Consider the following 26,168-nt stretch of genomic DNA (forward strand, 5'->3'; position numbering starts at 1 on the left):
TATCTCAAAGCTTGCTTTCATTTCAATCTCGCCTATAGTTTCTATATTCTCAAAATCTTTTGCCAGACAATCATATTTATAAGGCTTTCCTGTTTCATCTTCCCCAGCACCCCCCCCCCCACCTATTTCCTATTTCTTTCTTTCCCTCTCTCTCTCCAGTGAATTTGATATTCACAGTCAGATAAACCCCATACCATTATCACTGGCCTATGTGACAGTGACATTAGCACCTTAATTCAGGCAGAGGCACTTCTGACATCCTCAATAACCGCATCCTGACGCCTGCCCCGAGGGGTTTGGGCGCAGTGAGCCCTGCCCACCTGGGGCTAGGGGCATCGGGGCTCACTGCGGGCACTGCCAGGGTGACTCAGCCTCTCCAGCACGCTCGGGCCCGCCTGGGCTCTGCAGCTCCGCGGCTCGGATCGCTCCCGCAGCCTGATTTGCTGGGAAGCTGCCAGCGGCTGCCGCCTCCTCCTCTCTGCAGGCAGCTCTGCCCCGCTCCCCGCTCATCACCGCTGCCTCTGGCGACAGAATGACAGAGTGACCCGGCGGAGCGGAGGGACACGGCGCTGAATGGCTGCGGGGGCACGGGGCGGAGAGCCGGGGATGCGGCCCGGGGATGCGGCACCAAAGGTACGGGCACGGTGTGCCGGGAGGGGCAGCAACCGGGGCGGCTCGCAGGGGTTTAGGAACAGGGGCAGCTTTCAGGGGTGCAGGATCGCGGATCGTTTTCAGGGGGTTTAGGAGCAGGGGCAGATTTCAGGGGGTTCAGGTTCACAGACAGTTTTCTAGGTTGGCAGGATCATGGGCATTTTTCAGGGGGTTTAGGATGACAGGCAGTATCCAGAGGGTTTAGGAACAGGGGCAGTTTGCAGGGGTGCAGGATCGTGGGCAGTTTTCAGGAGGGCAGGGGCAGTTTTCAGGGGGTTTAGGATCAGGGCAGTTTTCAGGGGGTTTAGGATCAGGGGCAATTTTTAGGGGTGCAGGATCGTGGGCAGTTTTCAGGAGGGCAGGGGCAGTTTTCAGGGGGTTTAGGATCAGGGGCAGTTTTTAGGGGGCCAGGATCAGGGGCGGTTTTCAGGGAGGGCAGGAGCAGAGGCAGTTTTCAGGGGGTTTAAGGAGCATGGGCAGTTTGCAGGGGGGCAGGATCAAGGGAAGTTTTCAGGGGGAGCAGGAGCAGAGGGGCAGTTTTCAGGGGGTTTAGAAACAGGGGCAGTTTTCAGGAGGGGCAGGATCATGGGCAGAAGCAGGAGCAGTTTGCATGGGGTTTAGGAGCAGGGGAGGTTTTCAGGGAGGGCAGAATCACGGGCAGTTTTCAGGGGCTTTAGGATCAGGGGCAATTTTCAGGGGGAGCAGGAGCAGAGGGGCAGTTTGCATGGGGTTTAGGATCAGGGGCAGTTTTCAGGGTGGGAAGCATCACAGGCAGTTTTCAGGGGGTTTAGGATCACAGGCGCTTTTTGGGGTTGGCAGGATTACCAGCAGTTTTCATAGGCGTAGGGGCAGAATCAGGGACAGTTTTCAGGGGCTTTAGCATCAGGGGCAGTTTTCAGGGAGTTTAGGAACAGGGGCAGTTTTCAGGGGAGCAGGATCAGAGGCAGTTTTCGAGGTGGGAACCATCATGGGCAGTTTTTAGGGGGTTTAAGATCAGGGGCAGTTTTCAGGGGGCCAGGATCAGGGGCGGTTTTCAGGGGGGCAAGATCAGGGGCAGTTTTCAGGGTGAGCAGAATCAGGAACAGTTTTCAGGGGGTTTAGGATCAGGAGCAGTTTTCAGGGGTGCAGGAACAAGGGCAGTTTTATGGGGGGCAGGAGGAGGGGCAATTTTCGGGATGGGAAGCATCACGGGCAGTTTTCAAGGGGTTTAGGAGCACGGGCAGTTTCCAGGGGGGCCAGGATCAGGGGCAGTTTTTGGGATGGGCAGTTTTCAGGGGGTTTAGGATCACGGGCGGTTTTTGAGGTTGGCAGGATTATACTGGCAGTTTTCAGGGGGTTAAGGATCACGAGCAGTTTTCAGGGTGGCAGAATCATGGGCAGTTTTCATGGAGGGCAGGAGCAGGGCCAGCTTTCAGGGCAGACAGGATCAGAGGCAGTTTTCAGGGGGGCAGTTTTGAGGGTGGCAGAATCAGGGGCAGTTTTCCTCCTTGCACTCCCTCCTGCTGGGTACTGTGACCACCCCGTGTGCTGAGGGCCAGCCTCACCCCCTCAAGCTGGGAGGCAGGCAGTGTGTGCCTGTCCTTGTCCCCAAGCCCCTAAGGACAGGAATTCCAGGTACTGGAGGACAGACAGCTATTTCAGGTGCTGGAGCCCTTCCTGCATGGGTTTATGAGCTGTTTGTGGCCATGCCCCAAGCCCCCACAAGCCTGTCTGCCTTGTGGGGCCACGGACAAGAATTAGGAGTGCATTTGACCTTATTTCAACTGCTCTTTCTCCAAAAATCAGATCTGCTGGGGGTTGTGCTGATGCAGAAACCCAGCCTGCCAAAATCTGCCTCCCAAGGTCAGTGGGGCTGTGGGAGATCCCAGGAGGGAGGCTGATAAAAGAGCTTTTCATTGCTACTCCATGATTTAGCATCAGCATCCTTGTTCCCACAAGGACTCCCCACCCTTGGGTGAAATGAAGGATTTGGCTTGAAGAAAGCAGAAAAAAATCCTCCTTAAACACAGACCCCACAGCTTGAGCAGAGCATCGCCTGAGCCTGGTGCTTCCTCCATTACCTAACCCCAGCTCTCCTGAGAGGACATCACCTCCCTTAGGCTCCAGAGACCCCAGGAGCATTTCCACCTTTGCCTCAGCAGCTCTCCCATCTCTGCAAAGGGGCTGTGGGTGTCCAGGGGGGCATAGGAGTTCTGCAGCAAGCCCATGTGCATCTTGGGGCTCTCAGGACACCTTTGCAGGGCACACAGGACTCCAGCACCCAGTCCCTGCAGCCTGCATGTCCATATTCCCCGATTTTCCATGCAGGGCCATGCTTAGACTGCTCACACAAGAGACCTAGTTTCTGCTCTCCCTGCTGCCAGAAATATCCCAGCTGCCTGCAGTGGAGAGCAGGTGAGGAGAGCCACAGGCTGGCAGTGCTGGGGCGCTTTGGGGATATTGAGGGGCTCCCCAGGGAATTGTGCTGGGGTCACCACAGACGTGGGGACACCCTGAGTCAGGATTGTGCTGAGGGGATGCAGGTGGGCCACTCTCCACCCTGGCAGTGATGGATGGGGCACCTCAGTGCCCTTAGCTCATGGGCATCCTTTTGTTTTTGAAGGCCAGGTTGGAGGGTGTAATGGTGGTCACAGGGAAGAGATGAGGACCTGACTCCATGTTTCAGAAGGCTGATTTATTATTTTATTATATATTACATTAATACTATACTAAAAGAATACAAGAAAGGATTTCATCAGAAGGCTGGCTAAGCTAAGAATAGCAAAGAAAGAATGATAACAAAGCTTCTGTCTCGGACAGAGAGTCCAAGACAGCTGGGCTGTGATTGGCTATTAATTAGAAACAACCATGAGACCAATCACAGATGCACCTGTTGCATTCCACAGCAGCAGATAACCATTGTTTACATTTTGTCCCTGAGGTCTCTCAGCTTCTCAGGAGGAAAAATCCTAAGGAAAGGATTTTTCATAAAAGATGTCTGGCTTGGAGGAGGCTTGGAGAAACCTGCTAGAGGGGCAGGTGTCTCTGCCCTTGGCAGGAGTGTGGAAGGAGATGAAATTTAAGGCCCTTCCCAATCCAAACCATTCTGGGACTCTCTGATTCTCCTCCCCTGCCCTCAGGATGGGGACGCTGAGGAGCTCCCAGCCTAGGATGAGGAGAGGGGAGGCTGAGAAGCCCCGGACGCAGGAGCCATGTCGGCGCGCGGGCGCTGCGCCAGGGTGCTGCCCTCCGAGCTGAACAAGGTGTGCCCCGAGAGGGGAGATGAGCCTGCCACACACCCCAGCAAGATGAGCGACTTCGAGGTGGTCCCCAACCTGCAGCAGAGCAGCAGCAGTGTCTCCAGGAGCAGGAGGAAGGCTCATTTCCCTGCTGGCAGCAATGAAAAGGCAAGTTCAGGGGGTGCTGGAAGAGGGGATGGCTGGGCACGTGCGTGAAACAGCATTAATGAGCGGCTCACTAACAGGAGCATTAATAACTGATCAGGTTGGTTTTAGGGACAGACAGAAAACCTCCAGACATCTGAGGCACATGGCCAGCACTCATATCCCTTCTCCTTGGAATGCAACTGGCTTTGTGCTTGCAGAAAACAATGGAGCTTTCATGCTTCACACCCCAAGAAGCGCCCAGATGTGCTCCCATCTCCATGGTGTCTGACCCCTGGAATAACTTCTGGCCCTTTCCAGAAACCCTGACCCGTGGCTGCTTTTCTTGCTCCACCAGGAAAATCTCATCTCCTGGATTCCTGAAAACATCCGAAAGAAGGAATGCACCTATTTTGTGGAAAGCTCCCAGACGTCAGATTCTGGGTAAGTGAGGCACTCCCTCCTTCCCTCCCCTGCAGGAGAGCAGAAGTGAGGGTTGGTAACAAAGCTACAGCACCAGAAATCCCAACTTTCTCTCACAGGGATTCACAACCCCCTTTCTAACTGGTTGTTCAGCATGTGGTGAGTCACCACATGGCTGAGATTCTGTGTCCCAAAGAAAAACATTTCCAATGCTTTTGCAGGCAGTCATTTCCACCCTAAATATTTCCATCCTAAATCTCTACCGGTTGAAATATTTGGCTTTTTTCCCTTAATTCCCCCCCCAAACATTGCCCTTGTTTCTGCACAAGTTGTGAGCAGGGGGAGCAGCTGGGTGGGAGGTGTGGGGTCCGTGATGCTCCTCGGGAGAACAGCACCTCCTGCCCAGGCTGAGGTTGGGGTTTCTCCATGGAGCTCTCGGTGTGTTTTTCAGGAGGATCGTTTGTGAGTGTGGCTATCTCAGGGAACAGCACCTGGACGATGCTGCCAAGCCTCCCATCTTCCTGGGGAAGGAGTGGGACCCCAGCAGGCACATCCAGGAGATGCCAACGGATGCCTTCGGCGATATCCGCTTCACAGGGCTGGGGCAGAAGACAGGGAAGGTGATCTGCTTGTCCCCCCCGTGGGTGTGTGGGGAGTCAGTGCTTGGGTCAGTGAAGAGCTCATAGGTGTCGTGGGAGAGGACACAGAGTTTCCTCTGGATCAGGGCGATGGTTATCTTGGCCATGGGCGGGTTGGCCACCTGTGCGATGACATGGGAGATGGCACAGGAGCATTTCCCTCCTTGATGAGAGGACATTGGGAAAGGGTGGAATTGCCCCAAAAGCAACAGTGACTCAAGCAGTGGAGGGGTTGGGACAGGACCCCTCCTCTCAGCCTTAAACCCTTTCTGAAACCACAAGACTCATGATTCAAGGAGTGGCTGTTCCCTGTCCTTGCCCTCAGATTTGTCTGGGGAATGTTTCTTCCCAGGAAAGTGAACAGGAATAGGGTCATGGACATAGACCTGGACCAGCAGCAGCAGAACTCTGCTGTGGAATGGTGTTGGGAAGCCTCTGGGGTGGGACAGGAGGAATTGTGCTGGAGGAGGTGTCCTGTTACCCTGACCCCGTGGTTTATACCCAAAATAACAAATGCGCGTGGTCCCTTTTCCTGCAGTACGTGCGTGTCTCCTCGGACACCCCCCCAAGGGTCATCTACCACCTCATGACACAGCACTGGGGCCTGGACCCCCCCAACCTGCTCATCTCAGTCACTGGGGGAGCCAAAAACTTCGTCATGAAGCCAAGGCTGAAGAACATCTTCCGGCAAGGGCTGGTCAAGGTGGCCCAGACCACAGGTAAGACACCACAGAATAATGACATTGCAGAGTCATAGAATAGTTGGGGTTGAAAGGGACTTTTAAATGTCATTTGGATGCAGAGGGTCTGTGGTGGTGTTCACAGGGGTCCTGGGAAGAGGGAAGAGACGAGAATCTGACTCCATGTTTCAGAAAGCTTATTTATTATTTTATTACATATATATTGTGTTAAAACTATACTAAAAGAATAGAATAAAGGATTTTATCAGAAGGCTTGAAAGGAAAGAGAATTGAAAGATAACAAAAGCTCGTGAGTCTCAGAGAGTCCAAGCCAGCTGACTGTGATTGGCCATTAATTAGAAACAGCCAAATGAGACCAATCACAGATGCACCTGTTGCATTCCACAGCAGCAGATAACCATTGTTTACATTCTGTTCCTGAGGCCTCCAGGCTTCTCAGGAGGAAAAATCCTAATGAAAGGATTTTTCATAAAACGTGTCTGTGACAAGGGTCTCCCTGTGGTTGTACCTGGCCATGCCAGGCTCAGGGAGCTGGGCTGCTCTGGTGGTGCTGAGCTGCTTTGGGAGCTCTGTAGGTCCTACCTGGACCACGATCACCAGGGATGGGCTGCTCCTGCTCAGTCACAAGAGAGGCTCAAAAGGTGCTGAAGAAGGCATTGCCTGTGCCACCAGGGCAGGGAAGGGACATCTCTTGGGGAACGGAGCACCCCAGGGACCCACAGCCACATGGGGGAGGCTGGGAGACGGCTGTGGGCAGAGCCTCTCCCTTCCCATGGCCCTCTGTGCCCCCTCCCAGGAGCCTGGATCATCACAGGGGGGTCCCACGCTGGTGTGATGAAACAGGTGGGAGAGGCAGTGCGAGACTTCATGCTGAGCTGCAGCCACAAGGAGGGCGACATTGTCACCATTGGCATTGCCACCTGGGGGACCGTGTACAACCGCGAGAGCCTCGTCTGCCCCATGGTGAGCCAGGCAGCCCAGGGAAACACAGCTGGGCACAAGTGATGCTCACAGAACTCCAGAATGGCTTGGGTTGGAAGGAACCTTATGGCTCAGCTTGTTCCACCCTCTGCCATGGGCAGGGAATCTTTGATTAGACCAGGTTGCTCCAAGAGCCATCCAGCCTGGCCTTGAACTCTTCCAGGGATGGCACCAGGCTGGAATTTGCTGAGAAGCCCCTCCACCCTGCCCAGTGGTTCTGTGCTTCTCCTGGGTGGACTCTTGTGGGTGTGAGGGACAGTGGAGCATGGGGCAAGGCTGACATGAGCGCTGTGGGGGCACAGGGACAGTTTGGCCAGACTGTCCCCAAGTGCTGACCCATTCCTGTCCCCACGTGCTGGTCACCTTGGCTATCTGCTGCTCCTCTGCCAGGCTTCTCCCAGAGTGTCTCCTCCTGCTCCTTACAGGGGGGCTTTCCTGCTGAGTACGTGCTGGATGAGGAGAACCAAGGCAGCCTTTCCTGCCTGGACAGCAACCACTCCCACTTCATCCTGGTGGACGACGGGACCCACGGGAGGTACGGTGTGGAAATCCCCCTGAGGACCAGGCTGGAGAAGTTCATCTCTGAGCAGACCAAGGTGAAAGGAGGTAATGGCAACACGCAGCCTGGCCTGAGGCAGGGATGGGCCATGCCCCTGGAATGGTGTCCTTCCTGGGCTCCAGCAAGGGGCTGTGGCTTCCCCAGAGGATCCAGGCAGTGTCTGAGAGGATTGCCATGATAAATGTGGAACCTGGTTCCTCCGTGACACAGATCAAAGAACCTTACTCTGCCAGACTTATGGGATCACTAAAGGAGTCCCCAGACCTTGTGATGCTGAGTTGTTCAGGGAAAGTAATTTCTCCCACAGGGCCAGGTCCCAATGGAGCTTCCAGATGTCACCTTCTCACTGTGCAGATGATCTCCTGCCATGGCACATGCACTCATGTGCTCACAGAACCCCAGAACCCCCTGAGCCAGAAGAGACCCATAAGGATCCTCAAGTCCAACTCCTTGCACAGAACACCCCCAAAAATCCCACCATGTGTCTGACCTGCCAGACAAACACTGGGCATGGTTTTCCTCCCCTCCCCTGAAGCCTGACGTGTCAGGGACACTGCTCCCACCTTGCCTTCTGCACTCCACCACTCAGAGGAGACCCTATGGGAAGGTCACCCTGGGTTTGCTTCCCTGCAGGTGTTGCCATCAAGATCCCCATCGTGTGTGTGGTGCTGGAAGGAGGCCCTGGGACTCTTGATGTAAGGAAGTGCTTGTGGCAAGCTGAGGCAGGGGTTCAGAGGAGGAACAGCCCCTTCCCGGGGTGCTGCTCCCGTTGGTGCCACAAGGACAGGAGTGCTGGCAGCAGCAGAGGGTGCCAGGCTCAGAGAGGGCCTGCAAGTGTCTGGCTGGGATCCTGACCAAGCTCCCTGCTCTGCTGCAGACCATCTACAATGCCATCACCCACGGGACCCCCTGTGTGATCGTGGAAGGGTCGGGGCGCGTGGCCGATGTCATCGCGCAGGTGGCCAACCTGCCCGTGGCCAAGATCACCATCGCCCTGATCCAGAGCAAACTCAGCGTCCTCTTCCAGGACACCTACGAGCTCTTCACTGAGAGCAAACTGGTGGAGTGGACCAAGAAGGTGAGTCCCCTACAGCCTTTGGGAGACCAAAGAGCAGCGAGGGTCCCAGTGGGGAGTTTAAGCCTCATCTGCCCCCAGGCACTCTCATCATTGTCCTGGTGGGCACCTCAAGGGCTCAGGCTCCCTTTGGGCACAGAGGGAGTGTTTGTGACCAGCCCACGGTGGAGGACACAGCCCAGGGGTTCTGCAGGAGATGGAGGGCAGTGAGGAATTGCCCAGCACAGTGGGGAGCAGCAGGGAGGAGATGCTGCTGCTCAATGCTTTGCCCATGGCTCTCCTGTAGATCCAAGACATCGTGCGGAGCCGGCAGCTCCTGACCATCTTCAGAGAGGGCAAATATGGCCAGCAAGACGTGGATGTGGCCATCCTCCAGGCCCTCTTCAAAGGTGAGGGCTGGGGGCCTCCCTGGGAGGATGGGGCAAGGTGAACAGGACAGGGGTCAAGTCACCTCCTACTTCTGCTTGACTCATGGGGTCACCAAAGAAGTCCCCAAACTTGTTCTTGGAGAGAGATTATTATCCAAAGGGCCACACACCCAAGGAAGCTCCCAGGTGGTATCTTCTCACTGGGTGATGCTCTGTTCTAACCCGTTCACTTTGTGTGCAGCATCCCGAAACCAGGACCACTTTGGTCGGGAGAACTGGGACCACCAGCTGAAGCTGGCCGTGGCCTGGAACAGGGTGGACATTGCCCGGAGTGAGATCTTCACAGATGACCACGACTGGAAGGTAGGGCCATGCCTGTGCTGCTTGTCTGGTCAGGCTTACAGCTTGGCGGGCACTTCTCACCTTGGCTGTGCCCAGGGAGAGTTTTCAAGGGGTTTCTCCTGGACCCTGAACTCCCAGTGCATTAACTGGGGCTGTTCTTCAAAAATGCTCTCAAACACCCAGAGCAGAGCTAAGCACACACAAAGGCAATTGGTATTTTGCTCAAAACCAGTGTTTTTAAACACCCACCTAGAACCTAAAGCACCTCTTGACAGCTCTGCCCTGTGGTCACTGCTCAAACAGAAATTTGTGTCTAAACTAATCCCTGCTCATACCTTATTGCAGAGTGGGGCAGGGGCCAGCTCTGCCATCCCTGCCTGACCTTGCTGTTGAGAAGCCAAAGCTGAGCAGGGTTTTCTGTCCTTCCTGATGGGGCTGTGGAACCTGGAAGGGATTTTCCTATTGCAGCCAACAGTTTGGGTTCCCCCAGCTCACACACCTTTGATGAGACTGGGAAGGGATATTTATCAAGGATAAATGCCCCAAATGTTGAAGGTCAAGCTGGCAACCTGGACACCTGCAAGGTGTCCCTGCCCCTGGCAGGGGATTGGAATGAGATGAGCTTCCAACCCAAACTGTGCTGTGATTGTGTGATATTCCTGAACTTGGGATAGGTGGTCTCTACCCTATCCATCCCTCTGCCCAGCAGCCAAGGGGCCAGAGGTCTCCACTGCCGCAGAGGAGTGCCCTCTTCTAACGCCCTGGGAACATCCCACAAGTTTTAGTGCATGCCTTGTGCTCTTTCACATCCAAAGACTCCTCCTGTGCTCAGGGATGAAATCTCCCCCCGAGTGAGGAGCACAGTAGGAGCTCTGAGACCAGGGAGCCCCTCACCTCTGCCTCTGCCCTGCCAGCCCTCGGATCTCCACCCCGTGATGGCAGCCGCCCTGATCTCCAACAAACCCGACTTTGTGAAGCTGTTCCTGGAGCAGGGAGTGCGCCTCAAGGATTTTGTCACCTGGGACACGCTGGTTTACCTCTACGACAACCTGGCGCCATCCTGCCTGTTCCACAGCAAGCTGCAGAAGGTGCTGCTGGAGGAGAGGGAGCACACGGCCGGCTCCAAGGTGCCGAGGCTGCAGATGCACCACGTCTCGCAGGTGCTGCGGGAGCTGCTGGGGTGCTCCACGCAGCCCCTGTACCCCAAGCCCAAGCAGGCGGAGCGGCCCCGGCTCTCCATCCCCGTGCCGCACATCAAGCTGAACGTACGCATCTCGGGTTACCGCTGGGGAGGGAGGGACACCGCCTCCGGGTCTCTGTCCTGCTGTCTGCTCAAAAATGCTCCTAAAAGTGCCTTTTAGTCGTCTAAAAGGTGCAGCTTCCTACAGCTGTAGCACTGTGTGGATGCGTGATGCTGGTGGGGTGGGTGCACGGTGGATGCACAACTCCACCTGATCCCGCTAGAAAAAGTGAAAATCCCAGGATTAATCCAGTCCTGGGAGGCGGGCAAAGCCCTTTGCATGGGTGCTGGAGGCAGCAGCAGGGGTTTGAGCGTGGCACACCTTGCAGGTGCAGGGCTCCAGCCTGAGGTCCCTCTACAAGCGCTCTCCTGGCCGAGTCACCTTCACCATGGACCCCGTGCGCGACCTGCTCATCTGGGCCGTGGTGCAGAACCGCAGGGAGCTGGCAGAGATCATCTGGGCACAGGTACTGTAGGAGCCAGGGGGGTGGGATGGTCGGGATGGATGGAGATGAGAGATCTCTGAAGCCAGGTCGTGGAACTTGGGGTTTATTGCAAAGGGCCTGGGTGCAGGGCCCTGCTGGGATTTGGGGTTTATTGCAAAGGGCCTGGGTGCAGGGCCCTGCTGGGATTTGGGGTTCATTGCAGAGGGCCTGGGTGCAGGGCCCTGCTGGGAGCTGCAGCCACAGCTCAGAGCAGGCCTGAGAGAGGAGACGGGGAGAGAGGGTGAGGGGATAAGAGAGTAAAAGGGTAAGGGAGTAAAAGTGTAAGGGAGCAAAGTTCCCTTTACAATACCATAAATCTTCTGTGTTGAATATTCTGATTCTCACTAACCAATCTAGTACAAGATACAAATCCTATAGCACTTACATACAGCCTATCAGAACCATTACATTACCAGACTGTGTTGCATTTTAAACCCTAAAAACTCCTCTTTGGGCCCCTTCTGCCAAGCTGGCAGGGTCTGCTCTGACCCTTGGGCCTGTCTGAAAGCAGAGGGAATTGTTCCATCAAAAGGGGATTACCTTCAGCCAGCCACACCATTGTTTTCCAGTTGTTCAGTAACTAAGGGATCTCAAAGCTTGCTTTCCTTTCAATCTCACTTATTGTTTCCATATTCTCAAAATCTTTTGCCAGGCAATCATATTTATAAGGCTTTCCTGTTTCATCTTCCCCAACAAGGTACCACAGCCCAGAGCTGAGGGGCTCACATGGAGCCAAACCTCACAGCCCCACTGGGGTTTGGGGTAGTGGGAGAGCTGTCCTTAGCCTGACCCCAGCCAAAGAGGAGCCAGCCAGCCTGAGGGCACTTAATGTCCATCCCCAGCCACACCATGAGGCCAGATCCCTCATTTCCTGGCCAGAACAGGCAGAGGGGATGTGCTGAGCCAGAAGTGGGCTAAGTCAGGCTGAGAGAGCCCCCAGGGACACGGCAGTTGGGGTGGAGGAGTCTTCCACTCATAAACAGCATTCCAGGACAAGGGGCAATGTAACTGGTGGCACAGTGAGCATGCCAAGGAGCCACCCTGTCCCATCAGCCAAGGGCAGGGCTGCTCCCATATTCCCCAGACAGTGGGTTATCCACAGGTGAGCTTGGCTGAGCCCTTGTCACAGCAAGGTGTCCATCCTGAGCACCGTGGCAAGCTGTCCATCCTGAGCTTGGCTCAGCCCTTGTCGTGGCAAGCTGTCCATCCTGAGCACCAACCTGCTTGGGCCACCCTCCCTCCTTCCTGTGGCAGCTGGGCAGATCTTGTCAAGGCTTCTGGGACGTGACAGACAGAGTGCCCATGCTTTCCATATCCTCTTCTGTGCCAGAGCCAGGACTGCATGGCAGCTGCACTGGCCTGCAGCAAAATCCTGAAGGAGCTGGCCAAGGAGGAGGAGGACACGGACACCACCGATGACATGCTGGCCCTGGCCGAGGAGTACGAGCACAAAGCAATCGGTGAGCAGGAGGGCACCAGCACCCCAGGGCTGCTCCTGTCCCCCCCAGAGCTGCTCCTGCATTCCAGGGCAGCTGAGCTTTACCCAGGAGATGTCTGGGGGGTGAGAAATGAGGGTCCCATCCCCACAGTTGGTGATTATGGTCCACAGGCCATGCCCACACGCTGGTGGGAGTATCAGTGTGTGGTGCCATGTCCTGATCCAGCTCAGAAGGGTGGCTCTGTGGGCCCCAGAGCTCAGCCTCCTCCTGCTGGTGCTGGCCCTTCCAGGTGTGTTCACAGACTGCTACCGCAAGGACGAGGAGAGAGCCCAGAAGCTTCTCACCCGTGTCTCTGAGGCCTGGGGGAAGACAACCTGTCTGCAGCTGGCCTTGGAGGCCAAGAACATGAATTTTGTGTCCCATGGGGGCGTTCAGGTGGGCTCCCAGCAGTGGTCCCTGGAGGGAATGTGCCCAAGAGTTCCTTGTGGGTGGCTGTGTCACTCTGCCCTTCAGCCTCTGTAGCCAGAACTCCTCTTTCTCCTCTTCACAGGCTTTTCTAACCAAGGTCTGGTGGGGGAAGCTCTCAGTGGACAATGGCCTTTGGAGGGTGATCACCTGCATGCTGTTCTTCCCCTTGCTCTACACCAAGCTCATCACCTTCAGGTATTCTGACAGCTGGGACACTCTTGCATTGTCACAGACATGTTTTAAGAAAAATCCTTTCCTTAGGATTTTTCCTCCTGAGAAGCTGAGAAGCCTCAGGAACAAACTGTAAACAATGATTATCTGCTGCTGTGGAATGCAACAGGTGCATCTTTGACTGGCCATTAATTAGAAACAACCAACATGGACCAATTGATTGGCCGTTAATTAGAAACGACCAACGTGGACCAATTGATTGGCCATTAATTAGAAACAACCACATGAGACCAATCCCAGATGCACCTGTTGCATTCCACAGCAGCAGATAATCATTGTTTACATTTTGTTCCTGAGGCCTCTCAGCTTCTCAGGAGAAAAAATCCTAAAAAAAGGGTTTTTCATAATACATGTCTGTGACATTGCACTGAGGCAGGGCTTCCTCCAGCCTCCCCCTGTGGCTGGCTGGGCTGGGGGAGCTGCTGTGGCATCTCCTGAACCCACATCCATCCCTCCTGCAGCAGGGAGAAGAGGCTGCAGCCCCCCATGGGCTGCCTGGCGCGCCTCCGAGCCTTCTTCACAGCGCCCATCGTCATCTTCCTCATGAACACCCTGTCCTACTTCACCTTCCTGCTGCTCTTCGCCTACGTGCTGATGGTGGACTTCCAGCCCGCGCCCTCCTGGCGGGAATACCTCATCTACTTCTGGCTCTTCTCCCTGGTGTGCGAGGAGACCCGCCAGGTGTGGGCAGGCTGGCAGGTGGCACAGGAGGGCACACAGCCCTCTGGGTGCTCCAGGAGGTGCCACCACACAGCTCGTGTTCCCATGCTGCTTCTCGTGTCACCCCCTGTTCCGAGAGGTCCTGGCACGTGGAACCAGCAGATTCCTCATCTCTGAGGCCAGGGATTCTCCTTGGCTGCTGTGTATTTGCAGGAGAAAATGCTGTAGGGCTGGTGGGCTTTTCCCAGGAGGTGTCTGGTGTCTGTTTTGGGAATGTAAGGAGATGGAGGAGCTCTTCCTTTGGGTGAATTCCCAGTAGGATTTCCAGGTTTTGCTTGACGTTTGAGATTTTCCAGCTTTTGCTTCAGCATCTCAGTGCCTTTCTCCTCCAGCCTGAAGAGCCCTAATGTCCCTGGTGTCCCCATGCTCCTTCCCAGATGTTCCCATGCTCCTCCCATGCCCCTAGAGCAAACCACATAGGCTCAGGTTGCCTTTGGTACAGTGAGAGTATCCATTGATGGCCAGATGATCTGTGTGTGCTCCCTTCCATCCATGAGACACATGAGCATCTTTCACCCAGCCCTTTTTCTCTTCCCAACAGCTCTTGTATGATCCAGATGGACTCGGGATTGTGAAAATGGCTTCCCTGTACATCAAGGACTTCTGGAACAAGCTGGATATCTGTGCTATCCTGGTCTTTATTGCAGGGCTGACTTGCAGGTGAGCTGCAGAGCTCAACAGTATTTTCACAGAATTATGGAATCTCAGAGTGGTTTGGGTTGGAAGGAGCATTAAAGCCCACCCATGGGCAGGGACACCTCCCACTTTCCAGGTTGCTCCAAGCCCTGTCCAACCTGGCCTTGGACACTTCCAGGGATGGGACAGCCACAGCTTCTCTGTGCCAGGGCCTCACTTCCCTCTCAATAATTCCAACCTAAATGATTCTATATGGTTCTATGGTGGCACTGAGGTGTTTCCTTTCCTCTCCTCCATGGCCAGGCTGATCCCATCAACGTTATACCCCGGGCGCATCATACTGTCCCTGGCGTTCATCATTTTCTGCCTGCGCCTGATGCACATTTTCACAGTCAGCAGGACTCTGGGGCCCAAGATCATCATTGTGAAGCGCATGGTGAGAGCTCCCCCCTGTCCTGGGGGGTGAGGCTGGACCCTCCTGCTGCAGCAGGTGGATGTGCCACCCCTGTCATGCCATCCTGGAGAGGGGCTTGCTCCAGGACACAGCCATCCTCCCCCTGTGTCTTTGCAGATGAAGGATGTCTTCTTCTTCCTCTTCCTGCTGGCAGTGTGGGTGGTGTCCTTTGGGGTGGCCAAGCAGGCTATCCTGATCCACAACGAGGAACGTGTGGAGTGGCTGTTCCGTGGCGTGGTCTACCATTCCTACCTGACCATCTTCGGGCAGATTCCCTCCTACATTGATGGTACAGGACACTGGCTGTGGCAGCCATGGCCTAAGCAGGGTGGCTGTGATAACCATGGCATGAGCAGGGTAGCTGTGATAACCATGGCAGGGTGGCTGTGATAACCATGGCATGAGCAGGGTGGCTGTGGCAGCCATGGCCTAAGCAGGGTGGCTGTGATAACCATGGCAGGGTGGCTGTGATAACCATGGCACGAGCAGGGTGGCTGTGATAACCATGCCATGAGCAGGGTGGCTGTGATAACCATGGCATGAGCAGGGTGGCTGTGGCAGCCATGGCCTAAGCAGGGTGGCTGTGATAACCATGGCACGAGCAGGGTGGCTGTGATAACCATGAGCAGGGTGGCTGTGATAACCATGGCACGAGCAGGGTGGCTGTGATAACCATGAGCAGGGTGGCTGTGGCAGAGCTGATGTACCAAACTCATGCCATGCTGATCCATGGAAGTGCCACAGAGCTGGCAGTGAGCAGAGCACCTGGGATGGCACAGATGGAGGTTTAGTCCCTGCCTGGCGCTAAGCTGCCTGGATGCTGGCTGCTGTCTGGGAGCAGAATGTGCTCCAAAATACACTCAAGGTTTGGCCACCACAAAATCACACTGTGCTCTCCCACAGGGGTCAACTTCAACATCGACCAGTGCAGCCCCAACGGGACCGACCCTTACAAGCCCAAGTGCCCGGAGACAAACGGGGACAACAACACACCCATCTTCCCAGAGTGGCTGACAGTCATCCTGCTGTGCCTGTACCTGCTCTTCACCAACATCCTCCTCCTCAACCTCCTCATTGCCATGTTCAAGTGAGTCTGGGGGGCTCTAGGTGTGGTGGAAGCGATGGGATCCCATTCAGGGATCATAGATGTGGTAGGAGTAGCTGCAGCTCGGGGCTGATGAGGGAGCTGGGTAGAGCTGGGACACCATCCAGCCACGCTGTGCCCCCTGATCCGCCCGGCACGGCTGACACCTGGGCTGTGCCCCAGCTACACCTTCCAGCAGGTGCAGGAGCACACGGACCAGATCTGGAAGTTCCAGCGGCACGACCTGATCCAGGAGTACCACGGCCGCCCGCCCGCGCCGCCGCCCCTCATCCTGCTCAGCCACCTGCAGCTGCTGCTGCGCCGGGGCCTGCTCCGCCAGCCTGCCACCCAGCACAAGCTCAGTGAGCACCAGCACCCCCTCCTGCCCTCTGCCCCCTCCCCAGGGCACGGCACCGCACCCCGAGGCATGGGGCTGGGCACGGGGGCTGCGCTCCTGCGCTTTGGGATGGATGGCCAGGGGTGTGACAGCGCTGCCGTGCTCTTCCCTGGGCAGAGGAGAAGCTGGAGAAGAACGAAGAAGCTGCCCTGCTCTCGTGGGAGATGTACCTGAAGGAGAGCTACCTGCAGCACCAGCAGTGCCAGGAGAAGCAGAACACGGAGCAGATGATCCGGGACATTGCACAGAGGTATGGCTGCCCCCTGGGAAGGAGATTCCTTCTGTCCTTCGGTGTCCTGGGCATGGAAGAGCTGGGATCAGGGCAGGGGTGGCTGCTGAGGATGTTCCAGCCTGCACTCTCTCTCCAGGGTTGATGTGCTGGCAGAGCTGCTGGACTTGGACAGGGTGAAGAGGACGGGGGTAGTGGAGCAAAGATTGGGCTCTCTGGAGGACCAGGTGAGGCAAAAGCAGGGCAAGAAAGATGAAATTTTTCCAGGGTCTGAGTCAATTGAAAGGTGAAATTTTTCCAGGGTCTGAGTCAATTGAATCAGAACATAGAATCTCTCTGAATCAATACCCTTTGATGTGACAGTGTTCACAGTTGTCCAAGGATGAGGGAAGAGACGAGGATCTGACTCCATGTTTCAGAAGGCTTGATTTATTATTTTATGATATATATTATATTAAAACTGTACTAAAAGAATAAAAGAAAGGATTTCATCTGAAGGCTAGCTAAGCATAGAAAAGAAAGAATGGAATGATAACAAAAGCTTGTGGCTCGGACGCTCTGCCCGAGCCAGCTGACTGTGATTGGCCAATTATTAGAAACAACCACATGAGACCAATCACAGATGCACCTGTTGCATTCCACAGCAGCAGATAATCAATGTTTACATTTTGTTCCTGAGGCTTCTCAGCTTCTCAGGAGGGAAAATCCCAATGAAAGGATTTTTCATAAAAGATGTCTGCAACAAACACTAGGGCACAGCCAGGATCACAGGGTCGGTGCCCAGGGTGGCGGTGCCAGGGCAGGCTCCCGTGGCACTCAGGGGACAGTGGGGCAGGGGGTGACCCTGTGCTGTGCCCTGCAGGTGCACCAGAGCGCCCAGGCCCTGCGGTGGATGATGCAGGCGCTGCGGGGCAATGGCTTCAGCCCGGCAGAGGATGTGCCGCCCGTGGGTAAGCACAGCCCGCTCCTCCCCAGCAGTGCCAGGCTGGGCAGCCCTCACACCCCTCTGACAAGCAGGGAGACACAGGTTCCTTTGCTCCTGGGAGGTTTGGTGTCTCCATGAGCTCATCCAGCCCTTCCTGAGTCCATCCCCACCCTCCCTGGGGTTTAATGCCAGAAGAGAAGCCAGGGGACACCAACATCCCCATGGAGAGACTCAGCAGGGCCCCAGCCCACAGTGCTGGACGTGGGGCCCTGCTTTGTGGGACCCTGCTGTCTGTGTCTGCCCCACAGGCTCCTCCACAGCCCTGGGCACCAAGGAGCTCGCCCTGGAGGGGAGGCCCGAGGAGAGGCAGCCCCCGTGCCACGTGCTGGCCCGGAACCTCCTGTACCCGGGGTCCCACATTCTCCGCTTCCCTGTGCCCGACGAGAAGGTGCCCTGGGAGGTAGGAGCTGTGAACAGGGGCACTGGGGCTGGCAGGGGAAGGTTTGAGGCACATCCTGACAGTGGTGGGAAGAGGAGCCCATCATCCCATTTGGGAGCTGTTGTTCTTCCCAGCCCTGGGAGGGACCCTTGGCTTCCCGGAGGCGCTGCTTGAGTGACCCCAGAGAAAAGAGCTGGGATCCATCCCTGCTAGGGCCTGCAGTGCCAGGAATGCCTGGGGATGCTTGGTGGGACACAGGGCATACAAGCACCCACCTGTGCATTTCCTGAAGCACGGCTGGCTCAGGGGCAGGGACAGGATCCAGTACTGGCTTCCACGGGGGTGTGAGCCCTCCAGCCGGGACTCTGAGCTCAGCCCCCAGCAGAGCCTGGAGCATCACCTGGGGAGCATCCCACGGGCTGGGCAGAGGGAGAGACTGGGCCCTGAGGTGTCCCTGGGGTCCCAGGGGGACTGACAGCCTGGGGGCTGACCCAGCCATGTCTGGTGCAGGTGGATTTCCCGCTCTACGACCCCCCGGCCTACTCGGCTGAGCACAAGGACATGGCAGTGCAGGACCCCTTCAGCCTGTGAGTGTCCCCCCAGGGTCCCCAGCCCTCCTCCCTGCCCTGGTGGCACAGCCAGCCCTCCCAGCCCGGCTGCCTCCCACCCTGCAGCTCCTTGGAGTCTCTGCTCAAGATCAACTACAACACCATGGACGGGCTGATCGACCGGCAGAGCTTCCACGGGCTGTACACCGTGCAGGACGGGCTGCCACTGTGAGTGCCACTGTCACTGTGCCACTGTGAGTGTCCCTGTGACTGTGAGTGCCACTGTCACTGTACCACTGTGAGTGTCCCTGTCACTGCCACTGTGAGTGCCACTGTCACTGTGCCACTGTGAGTGCCACTGTCACTGAGTGCCACTGTGAGTGCCCCTGTGACTGTGAGTGCCACTGTCACTGAGTGCCACTGTCACTGTGAGTGCCACTGTCACTGTGCCACTGTGAGTGTCCCTGTCACTGCCACTGTGAGTGCCACTGTCACTGAGTGCCACTGTCACTGAGTGCCACTGTGAGTGCCCCTGTGACTGTGAGTGCCACTGTCACTGTGAGTGCCACTGTCACTGTGCCACTGTGAGTGTCCCTGTCACTGCCACTGTGAGTGCCACTGTCACTGTGCCACTGTGTGTCCCTGTCACTGCCACTGTGAGTGCCACTGTCACTGAGTGCCACTGTGAGTGCCACTGTCACTGAGTGCCACTGTGAGTGCCCCTGTGACTGTGAGTGTCCCTGTCACTGTACCACTGTGAGTGTCCCTGTCACTGCCACTGTGAGTGCCACTGTCACTGAGTGCCACTGTGAGTGCCCCTGTGACTGTGAGTGCCACTGTCACTGTGAGTGCCACTGTCACCGTGTCACTGCCACTGTGAGTGCCCCTGTGACTGTGAGTGCCACTGTCACTGTGTCACTGCCACTGTGAGTGTCCCTGCCACTGTGAGAGTTACTGTGAGTGTCACTGTCCCTGTGAGTTCCATTGTCACTGAGTGTCCCTGCCACTGTGAGAGCCCCTGTGAGTGCCACTGCCCCTGTGAGTGCCACTGTCACAGTGTCACTGCCACTGTGAGTGTCCCTGTCACTGAGTGTCCCTGTCACTGCCCCTGTTACTGCCACTGTGAGTGCCACTGTCACTGAGTGTCACAGCCACTGTGAGTGCCCCTGTCACTGAGAGTGCCACTGTGAGTGTCCCTGTGAATGCCACTGTGAGTGTCCCCGTGAGTGTCACTGCCACTGTGTGCCACTGTCACTGAGTGCCACTGTGCGTGCCACTGCCACTTTGAGTGTCTCTGACACTGCCCCTGTGAGTGCCCGTGCCACTGTGAGTGCCACTGTCACTGTGAGTGCCACTGCCACTGTGAGTGTCACTGTGAGTGCCACTGCTACCATGAGTGCCCCTGCCCCTGCCACTGAGTGTCCCTGCCACCATGAGTGCTCCTGCCCCTGTGAGTGCCACCCCCATGGCAGCCGCCTGGCAGGACAAGCACGGGCACACAGAGAGGCCAGAGCTGCCTGGGCACATCCATCCCATCCCCACTGTCCTACGGGGCAGGGATAACTGCATGGGCTGACCCCCAAAAACACCCCAAAATGTGGGATGCAGGGGCAGGGGAGGGTTCTGGGGTGCCCAGAGGGAGCCCTCACTGTCACCCTGCAGGAACCCCATGGGCAGGACGGGGCTGAGAGGCCGTGGGAGGCTGCACTGCTTCGGGCCCAACCATGCCCTGCACCCCGTGGTGACCCGGTGAGTGTGGGGTGGGGATGTGGGGTGGAAAAGGGGCCATGGGGTCACCCCAGAGAGCTGGCCAAACCCCAACACTGCTGGGCAGAGGGGAGCCACAGCTGCAGCGTGACAGGGGCCTCTCCCACAGCTGGAGGAGGAACCTGGATGGGTCCATCATAAGGAAGAGCCTGAAGAAGATGCTGGAAGTGCTGGTGGCCCAATACCCCCTGTCAGATGTGTGGGCACTGCCTGGGGTGAGAACTGGGACAAAACAGGGAAGGGAAGGGAAGGGAAGGGAAGGGAAGGGAAGGGAAGGGAAGGGAAGGGAAGGGAAGGGAAGGGAAGGGAAGGGAAGGGAAGGGAAGGGAAGGGAAGGGAAGGGAAGGGAAGGGAAGGGAAGGGAAGGGAAGGGAAGGGAAGGGAAGGGAAGGGAAGGGAAGGGAAGGGAAGGGAAGGGAAGGGACCCACAGAAAAGGGGGAATCACAGGTGTGTGTCACAGCCTGGTTCAGGAGGTGCCTCTGCCCCTCCTGCAGAGCCCCTCTGTGACAGTGTTCACAGGGGTCTGAGGATGAGGGAAGAGACGAGGATCTGACTCCATGTTTCAAAAGGCTTGATTTATTATTTTAGATATATATTATATTAAAACTATACTAAAAGAATAGAATAAAGGATTTCATCAGAGGGCTAGCTAAGCATAGAAAAAGAAAGAATGATAACAAAGGCTTGTGGCTTGGACTCTGTTCGAGCCAGCTGATTGTGATTGGCCATTAATTAGAAACAACCACATGAGCACAATCACAGATGCACCTGTTGCATTCCACAGCAGCAGATAACCATTGTTTACATTTTGTTCCTGAGGCTTCTCAGCTTCTCAGGAGGAGAAATCCCAAGGAAAGGATTTTCCATAGAAGATGTCTGTGACATACCTGCATGCCAGGCTGCTGGGGGAGCAGTGCTCTCCTGACATTCCCCCACTCACCCTGACCCCCTGGCTCTCCCTCCTCCTCTCCATGGCTCCATCCTCCATGTGAGCCTGTTAAGCCGTTGGCAGAGCAACCTTTGGCAGACACTGGATCAGGCAAACTCAGACATAGACTGGGGCAGAGCTGAGGGCTCTGAGCAGCAGAGGGAGGGTGGGAGGCACCAGCAGCCCTTGTGGCACCTCCTGCAGTGCTGGCAGGCCTGATGGCCAGGCTGGTGGCAGGGAGGGAGGCTGCAGTGTGCTGGTGGCAGCCCCAGTGCTGACATCTGCTTTGGCACAGGGCTCCCTGGAGCCAGGGGAGACGCTGCCACTGAAGCTCAAGTGGATCCTGCGCAGGGAGTTCTGGCCCCAGTTCCAGAACCTGCTGAAACAAGGCACTGAGGTGGGGACACACAGGGGGTCACAGGAGGGCTCAGACACGTGGGCATCACCCTGGGTGGCACACAGGTGTCATGGGGACATCAGCATGGCATGGGGACATGTGGGCATCACCCTGGGTGGCACACAGGTGTCATGGGGACATCACCGTGGCATGGGGACATGTGGGCATCACCCTGGGTGGCACACAGGTGACATGGGGACATCACCATGGCACGGGGACATGTGGGCATCACCCTGGGTGACACACAGGTGACACGGGGACATCACCATGGCACGGGGACATGTGGGCATCACCCTGGGTGGCACACAGGTGACATGGGGACATCACCATGGCACGGGGACATGTGGGCATCATGGGCCATGTGGGTGGCACAGTGTAGAGAGGCAGGGTGCATCACCTCTTGGCCACTGCTGCCACCAGAAAGGAAGGGGCAGGGGAGGTGAGGATGTGCCATAATTCGTGTCTGGGGGTCAGGGAGCAGCACAGAGACCGCAGGGAAGGCTGCCCACACCAGGCTGGGCCTGCAGCAGTGGCTCCCCATGCCACCGGGAGTGGGGCTCTGGTCTCCAGCAGGGCAGACCTGCTGGGCACTGCCCCACCCAGCCCAGGGTGCCCTCAGGGAGGTGCTGAGGGCTCTGCTCAGGTGCCATCCCCACACACAGGTGCACAAGGGGTACCTGGACGACCCCCGGAACACAGATAATGCCTGGGTGGAGACGGTGGCCATCAGCGTGCACTTTGACACCCAGCACGACCTGGAGATGAAGCGGCTGAACTCGGTGAGGGGCTGCCACCCTCGGGGCTCCCTGGGCACAGCAGCCACATCTGCACAGCCACAGCCCCACAGGGCTCTGCTGCATGTAGTGGGGGAGAGCAGGGGATGAACGTGGGGTGGCACCAGAATGTGTGCCCCAAAAACAGGCAGGGTTGGGGATGGGAGGTGCTGTTGAGTGTGGCTGGCAGCACATGTGTGACAGTGTTCACAGGGGTCTGAGGATGAGGGAAGAGATGAGGATCTGACTCCATGTTTCAGAAGGCTGATTTATTATTTTATGATATATATTACATTAAAACTATACTAAAAAAAGAGGACGAGGGTAGCGGAGCAAAGATTAGGCTCTCTGGAGGATCAGGTGAGGCAAAACCAGGACAAGTACCCAAGAAAAGTGAAATTTTTCCAGGGTCTGAGTCAATTGAAAGATGAAATTTTTCCAGGGTCTGAGTCAATTGAAAGGTGAAATTTTTCCAATTTTTCAATTTTTTCAATTGAATCAGAACATAGAATCTCTCTGAATTAATACCCTTTCATCAGAAGGCTGGCTAAGAATAGAAAAAGAAAGAATGATAACAAAGGCTTGTGGCTCAGACTCTCTGTCCAAGCCAGCTGACTGTGATTGGCCATTAATTAGAAACAACCACATGAGACCAATCCCAGATGCACCTGTTGCATTCCACAGCAGCAGATAACCATTGTTTACATTTTGTTCCTGAGGCCTCTCAGCTTCTCAGGAGGAAAAGTCCTAAGGAAAGGGTTTTTCATGAAAGATGTCTGTGCCACACACACCTGTGTGACACCTGTCCCCCTGCAGTTCCTCCAGGGCTGTGACCCCGAGCTGTGCATCCGCTGGCAGGTGCTGGACAAGAGGATCCCCCTGCACGCCAACCACAAGGAGCTCCTGCACAAGGTCTCAACCCTCCTCGGTGCCTACTACTGAGGCCTCCTTGGGCACACACCAGGCTCAGGCTGGGCCCTGCAGCTCTGGGAACACGGGAGCTGCTGGAGCTGAGGTGCTCTGGGTGCCTCTGTGAATGTATGTATGCCGCAGGACTCTGGGAGGAAAAGTGTCCCCTCCCTGCCACCTGAGCCACCAAGTTCAGCCCCAGCTCGTGGCTTGGTGCTTCCACATCAGCCCACAGCACTAGCCCAGAGCTTGGGGCACACAGAGCCATGGGGTTTCCCTGTGAGATGGTCCTTCTGTCCACTCCAGCCTGCTCTTGGCTCAGGGTGGGCACGGGGGGCTCACCAGCCCCGGCTGCTCCTCCTCCTGAATATCCATCCCTGCTCCTTCTCCTGCTCTGAGCCACTGCCACAGATCCCAAAGGATTGCTCTGGGCAAGGCCTGGAGTCCCTCCTGTGGTGGCTGCACCCGTACCTCTGGTTGCCTCAGACCCAACAACATGGTCCTGAGCTGTGAGCCAGCATTCCTGAAGGTGTGAGCAGCTCTTGGCTTCTGTACCTATGGATTCACAGCCCTGCCATGCCCCAAACTGTGTGTGATCCTGCTTGTGTATGCTGAGCTTGTAGCTAAACCTCCCTCCTCTCCCTGAGCTGAATGTCACCTGCCTGTCCCCACCCTTGTGCACATGGGTGGGAGGTAGCAGCTTGCTGGGACACAGGTGACCCCTGCTCTGTGGCTCCTTGGGCAGGTGGGGACAGGAGAGGGGGCATCTGTGTGTCAATCCCAGACGTCCCTGCTTTAAGGGGTCTTTCACTCACGTTTTCTGCTGCCTGCCCTGGGGAGAACAAGGCACTGTGGACACATTTTTTGTCATCCAGAGGAGCCCCATGGTGGTATGTTGTGCCTGGGACTGCTCAGGAAGGGATTTTGGTACCCCACCTCCTCCCAGTGGATCAGACCTGGCCAGCCAAGGCTGCTCATCCCACACTGGTGCCCACCATGGCACAACTGCAGTTTCACCAGTGCTGCACGTGGCTTTGGCAAGGGGAGGGGCTCAGTCTGGCAATGTGTTCAACCCAGCTCAATAAACCATTATTAAACACTGCAGGCTGCTGGTGTCTGACAGCTGTTTAAGCAGGGGCTGCTCCTGGGGGCCATGCTTGGAGCACACCCCCAGGATGAGCCCAATTCCCACCCCAATCCTGTACAAACCCACTTTGCCCGCAGCGATGGCTGAATCACAGAAGGGTTTGGGTTGGACGGGATTTCAGGGATGGTTTCATTTCAAGCCCCCTGCCGTGGGCAGGAACAGCTTGCAGCAGCCCGGGAGAAGAGAACCCGTTTAGAGCTGATGTGCTCGAGAGGGCTGGCCCCGTTCAGAGCTGAAATGAGAGCTGTGCTCTGAACTGCTGCAAGGCACCTTCTTCCATCGCTCCTGGGCTGAAGTCTGCTCCTGGGCTGATGTCTGCTCCTGGACTGATGTCTGCTCCTGGGCTGATGTCTGCTCCTGGACTGATGTCTGCTCCTGGGCTGATGTCTGCTCCTGGGCTGAAGTCTGCTCCCGGTTTCCCATCACCTCCGGGCCGGGGCCCGGCTGGGGAGGGACGATTGCGCCTCACAGCAGCTGATGAAGCTTCTAGACGGGCAGCCCGGACCGCAGCCTCCCAAACCTGCGGGAATCTCATTAGCAGCACTCAATTTGTGCGCACTGGGCTCGGCGCGGCCACTCTCCCGCAGCCCCTGGCTGTCCCACCACGCTGCTCCTCCCGTCCCCATCCCCATCCCCATCCCCGCCTCCATCCCCATCCCCATCCCCGCACCGCTCCCATCCCATCCCATCCCATCCCATCCCATCCCATCCCATCCCCGCACGGCCCCATCCCCATCCCGCACCTCCCGGTGCCACCGCGGCGGGACCGCCCGGCCCGGGGAGCGGCCGCAGCAACAGGTGGGGCCGGCCGGGACCGCGGCTGAACCGAACGGGCACCAGCACCGATACCGACACCGAGCCCCGGGCTCCGGGGCAGCGGGGCCGCGGGGTCGGTGGTGCTGCGCGGAGGAGCCCCGGGTCCCCGGCAGGGCAGCGGGGTGAGCTGGAGCATCTCCCCCGACAGCCCCGGTGCGGGGAGGCTGCGGCTCCTGAGAGCCCCGGAGCCCTTCCATGCGGTGGGACCGGCCCCGGAGAGACGGAGCTGTGAGAGCTGCCATAGCCCGGGGCATTTTGCGGGGCCGGAGGGATTCCCGGGAAGCCCAACTTCATATCCCTGTGCAGAATCCACTGCTGTGGGCAGGGCTGCAGGCAGAGCTGCAGATAGCATCCTTCAGGTATGAGCACACCTCGGGTGTGAGCATCCCTCGGGTGTGAGTATCCCTCAGGTGTGAGTATCCTTTGGGTGTGAGCATCCTTTGGGTGTGAGTATCTCTCAGGTGTGAGCATCTCTCAGGTGTGAGCATCCTTTGGGTGTGAGCATCCCTCAGGTGTGAGCATCTCTCAGGTGTGAGCATCTCTCAGGTATCAGCATCCCTCAGGTGTGAGTATCCTTCAGGTGTGAGTATCCTTCAGGTGTGAGCATCCCTCAGGTGTGAGCATCCCTCAGGTGTGAGCATCCTTCAGGTGTGAGCATCCCTCGGGTGTGAGCATCCCTCAGGTGTGAGCATCCCTCAGGTGTGAGCATCCCTCAGGTATGAGCATCCTTCAGGTGTGAGCATCCCCCTGTGGTACCCTGGGCACACCTGAGGGATGCTGCTGTTGCCAGGGGAGTGCCATTAGCAGAAGGATTCTGGTACCACAGGGACAACAACTTGGTGCCCATAATGACACCATATGGGACATTTAATTCCCGTGAGAAATGTTCCCTTGGCCTCTCAGAGCTCCCCTCAGTGAGGGTCTCTTCTGCCAGGCTGGCCAAGGCAGCAGCAGGGACACGAGCAGCACCAAAGGCAGAGGAAAGGTGCCCCACCTGCCTCACCTCCCGCCTTGCCCCTGGCAGCACTGGGGTGT

The 26,168-nt window shown here is 56.8% G+C and overlaps 1 protein-coding gene and 1 non-coding gene across 2 annotated transcripts; both read left to right on the forward strand.

Annotated features, from left to right (window-relative positions):
- The first annotated feature begins 461 nt into the window (after positions 1-461).
- On the forward strand, positions 462-24,274 carry TRPM2 (transient receptor potential cation channel subfamily M member 2). Its single transcript, XM_058031055.1, has 33 exons — positions 462-633; positions 3,771-4,037; positions 4,372-4,457; positions 4,888-5,056; positions 5,613-5,793; positions 6,572-6,738; positions 7,182-7,362; positions 7,949-8,010; positions 8,193-8,393; positions 8,677-8,779; positions 9,000-9,121; positions 10,015-10,365; positions 10,670-10,807; positions 12,156-12,285; positions 12,554-12,699; positions 12,815-12,927; positions 13,425-13,644; positions 14,225-14,343; positions 14,623-14,755; positions 14,891-15,062; positions 15,677-15,860; positions 16,041-16,219; positions 16,372-16,504; positions 16,623-16,710; positions 17,346-17,433; positions 17,717-17,868; positions 18,358-18,434; positions 18,522-18,623; positions 20,058-20,144; positions 20,272-20,377; positions 21,387-21,488; positions 22,151-22,267; positions 23,078-24,274. The coding sequence occupies exons 2-33, from the start codon at positions 3,843-3,845 to the stop codon at positions 23,201-23,203; spliced, it is 4,530 nt and encodes a 1,509-aa protein (XP_057887038.1). The 5' UTR covers positions 462-633; positions 3,771-3,842; the 3' UTR covers positions 23,204-24,274.
- On the forward strand, positions 21,346-21,430 carry LOC131087864 (Z6 small nucleolar RNA). Its single transcript, XR_009115002.1, has one exon. It is a non-coding gene; the product is annotated as a Z6 small nucleolar RNA (small nucleolar RNA).
- Positions 24,275-26,168: the final 1,894 nt, after the last annotated feature.

This window comes from Melospiza georgiana, chromosome 10, assembly GCF_028018845.1.
Source record: "Melospiza georgiana isolate bMelGeo1 chromosome 10, bMelGeo1.pri, whole genome shotgun sequence".
NCBI classification, from domain to species: domain Eukaryota; kingdom Metazoa; phylum Chordata; class Aves; order Passeriformes; family Passerellidae; genus Melospiza; species Melospiza georgiana.

Coding starts and splice junctions, on each gene's coding strand:
- TRPM2 (XM_058031055.1), top strand. CDS start 3,843: ATGTCGGCGCGCGGGCGCTGCGCCAGGGTGCTGCCCTCCGAGCTGAAC. Junction 17,434..17,716: donor AGAGGATGTGCCGCCCGTGG/GTAAGCACAGCC, acceptor TCTGCCCCACAG/GCTCCTCCACAGCCCTGGGC. Junction 18,435..18,521: donor GTGCAGGACCCCTTCAGCCT/GTGAGTGTCCCC, acceptor CCCACCCTGCAG/CTCCTTGGAGTCTCTGCTCA.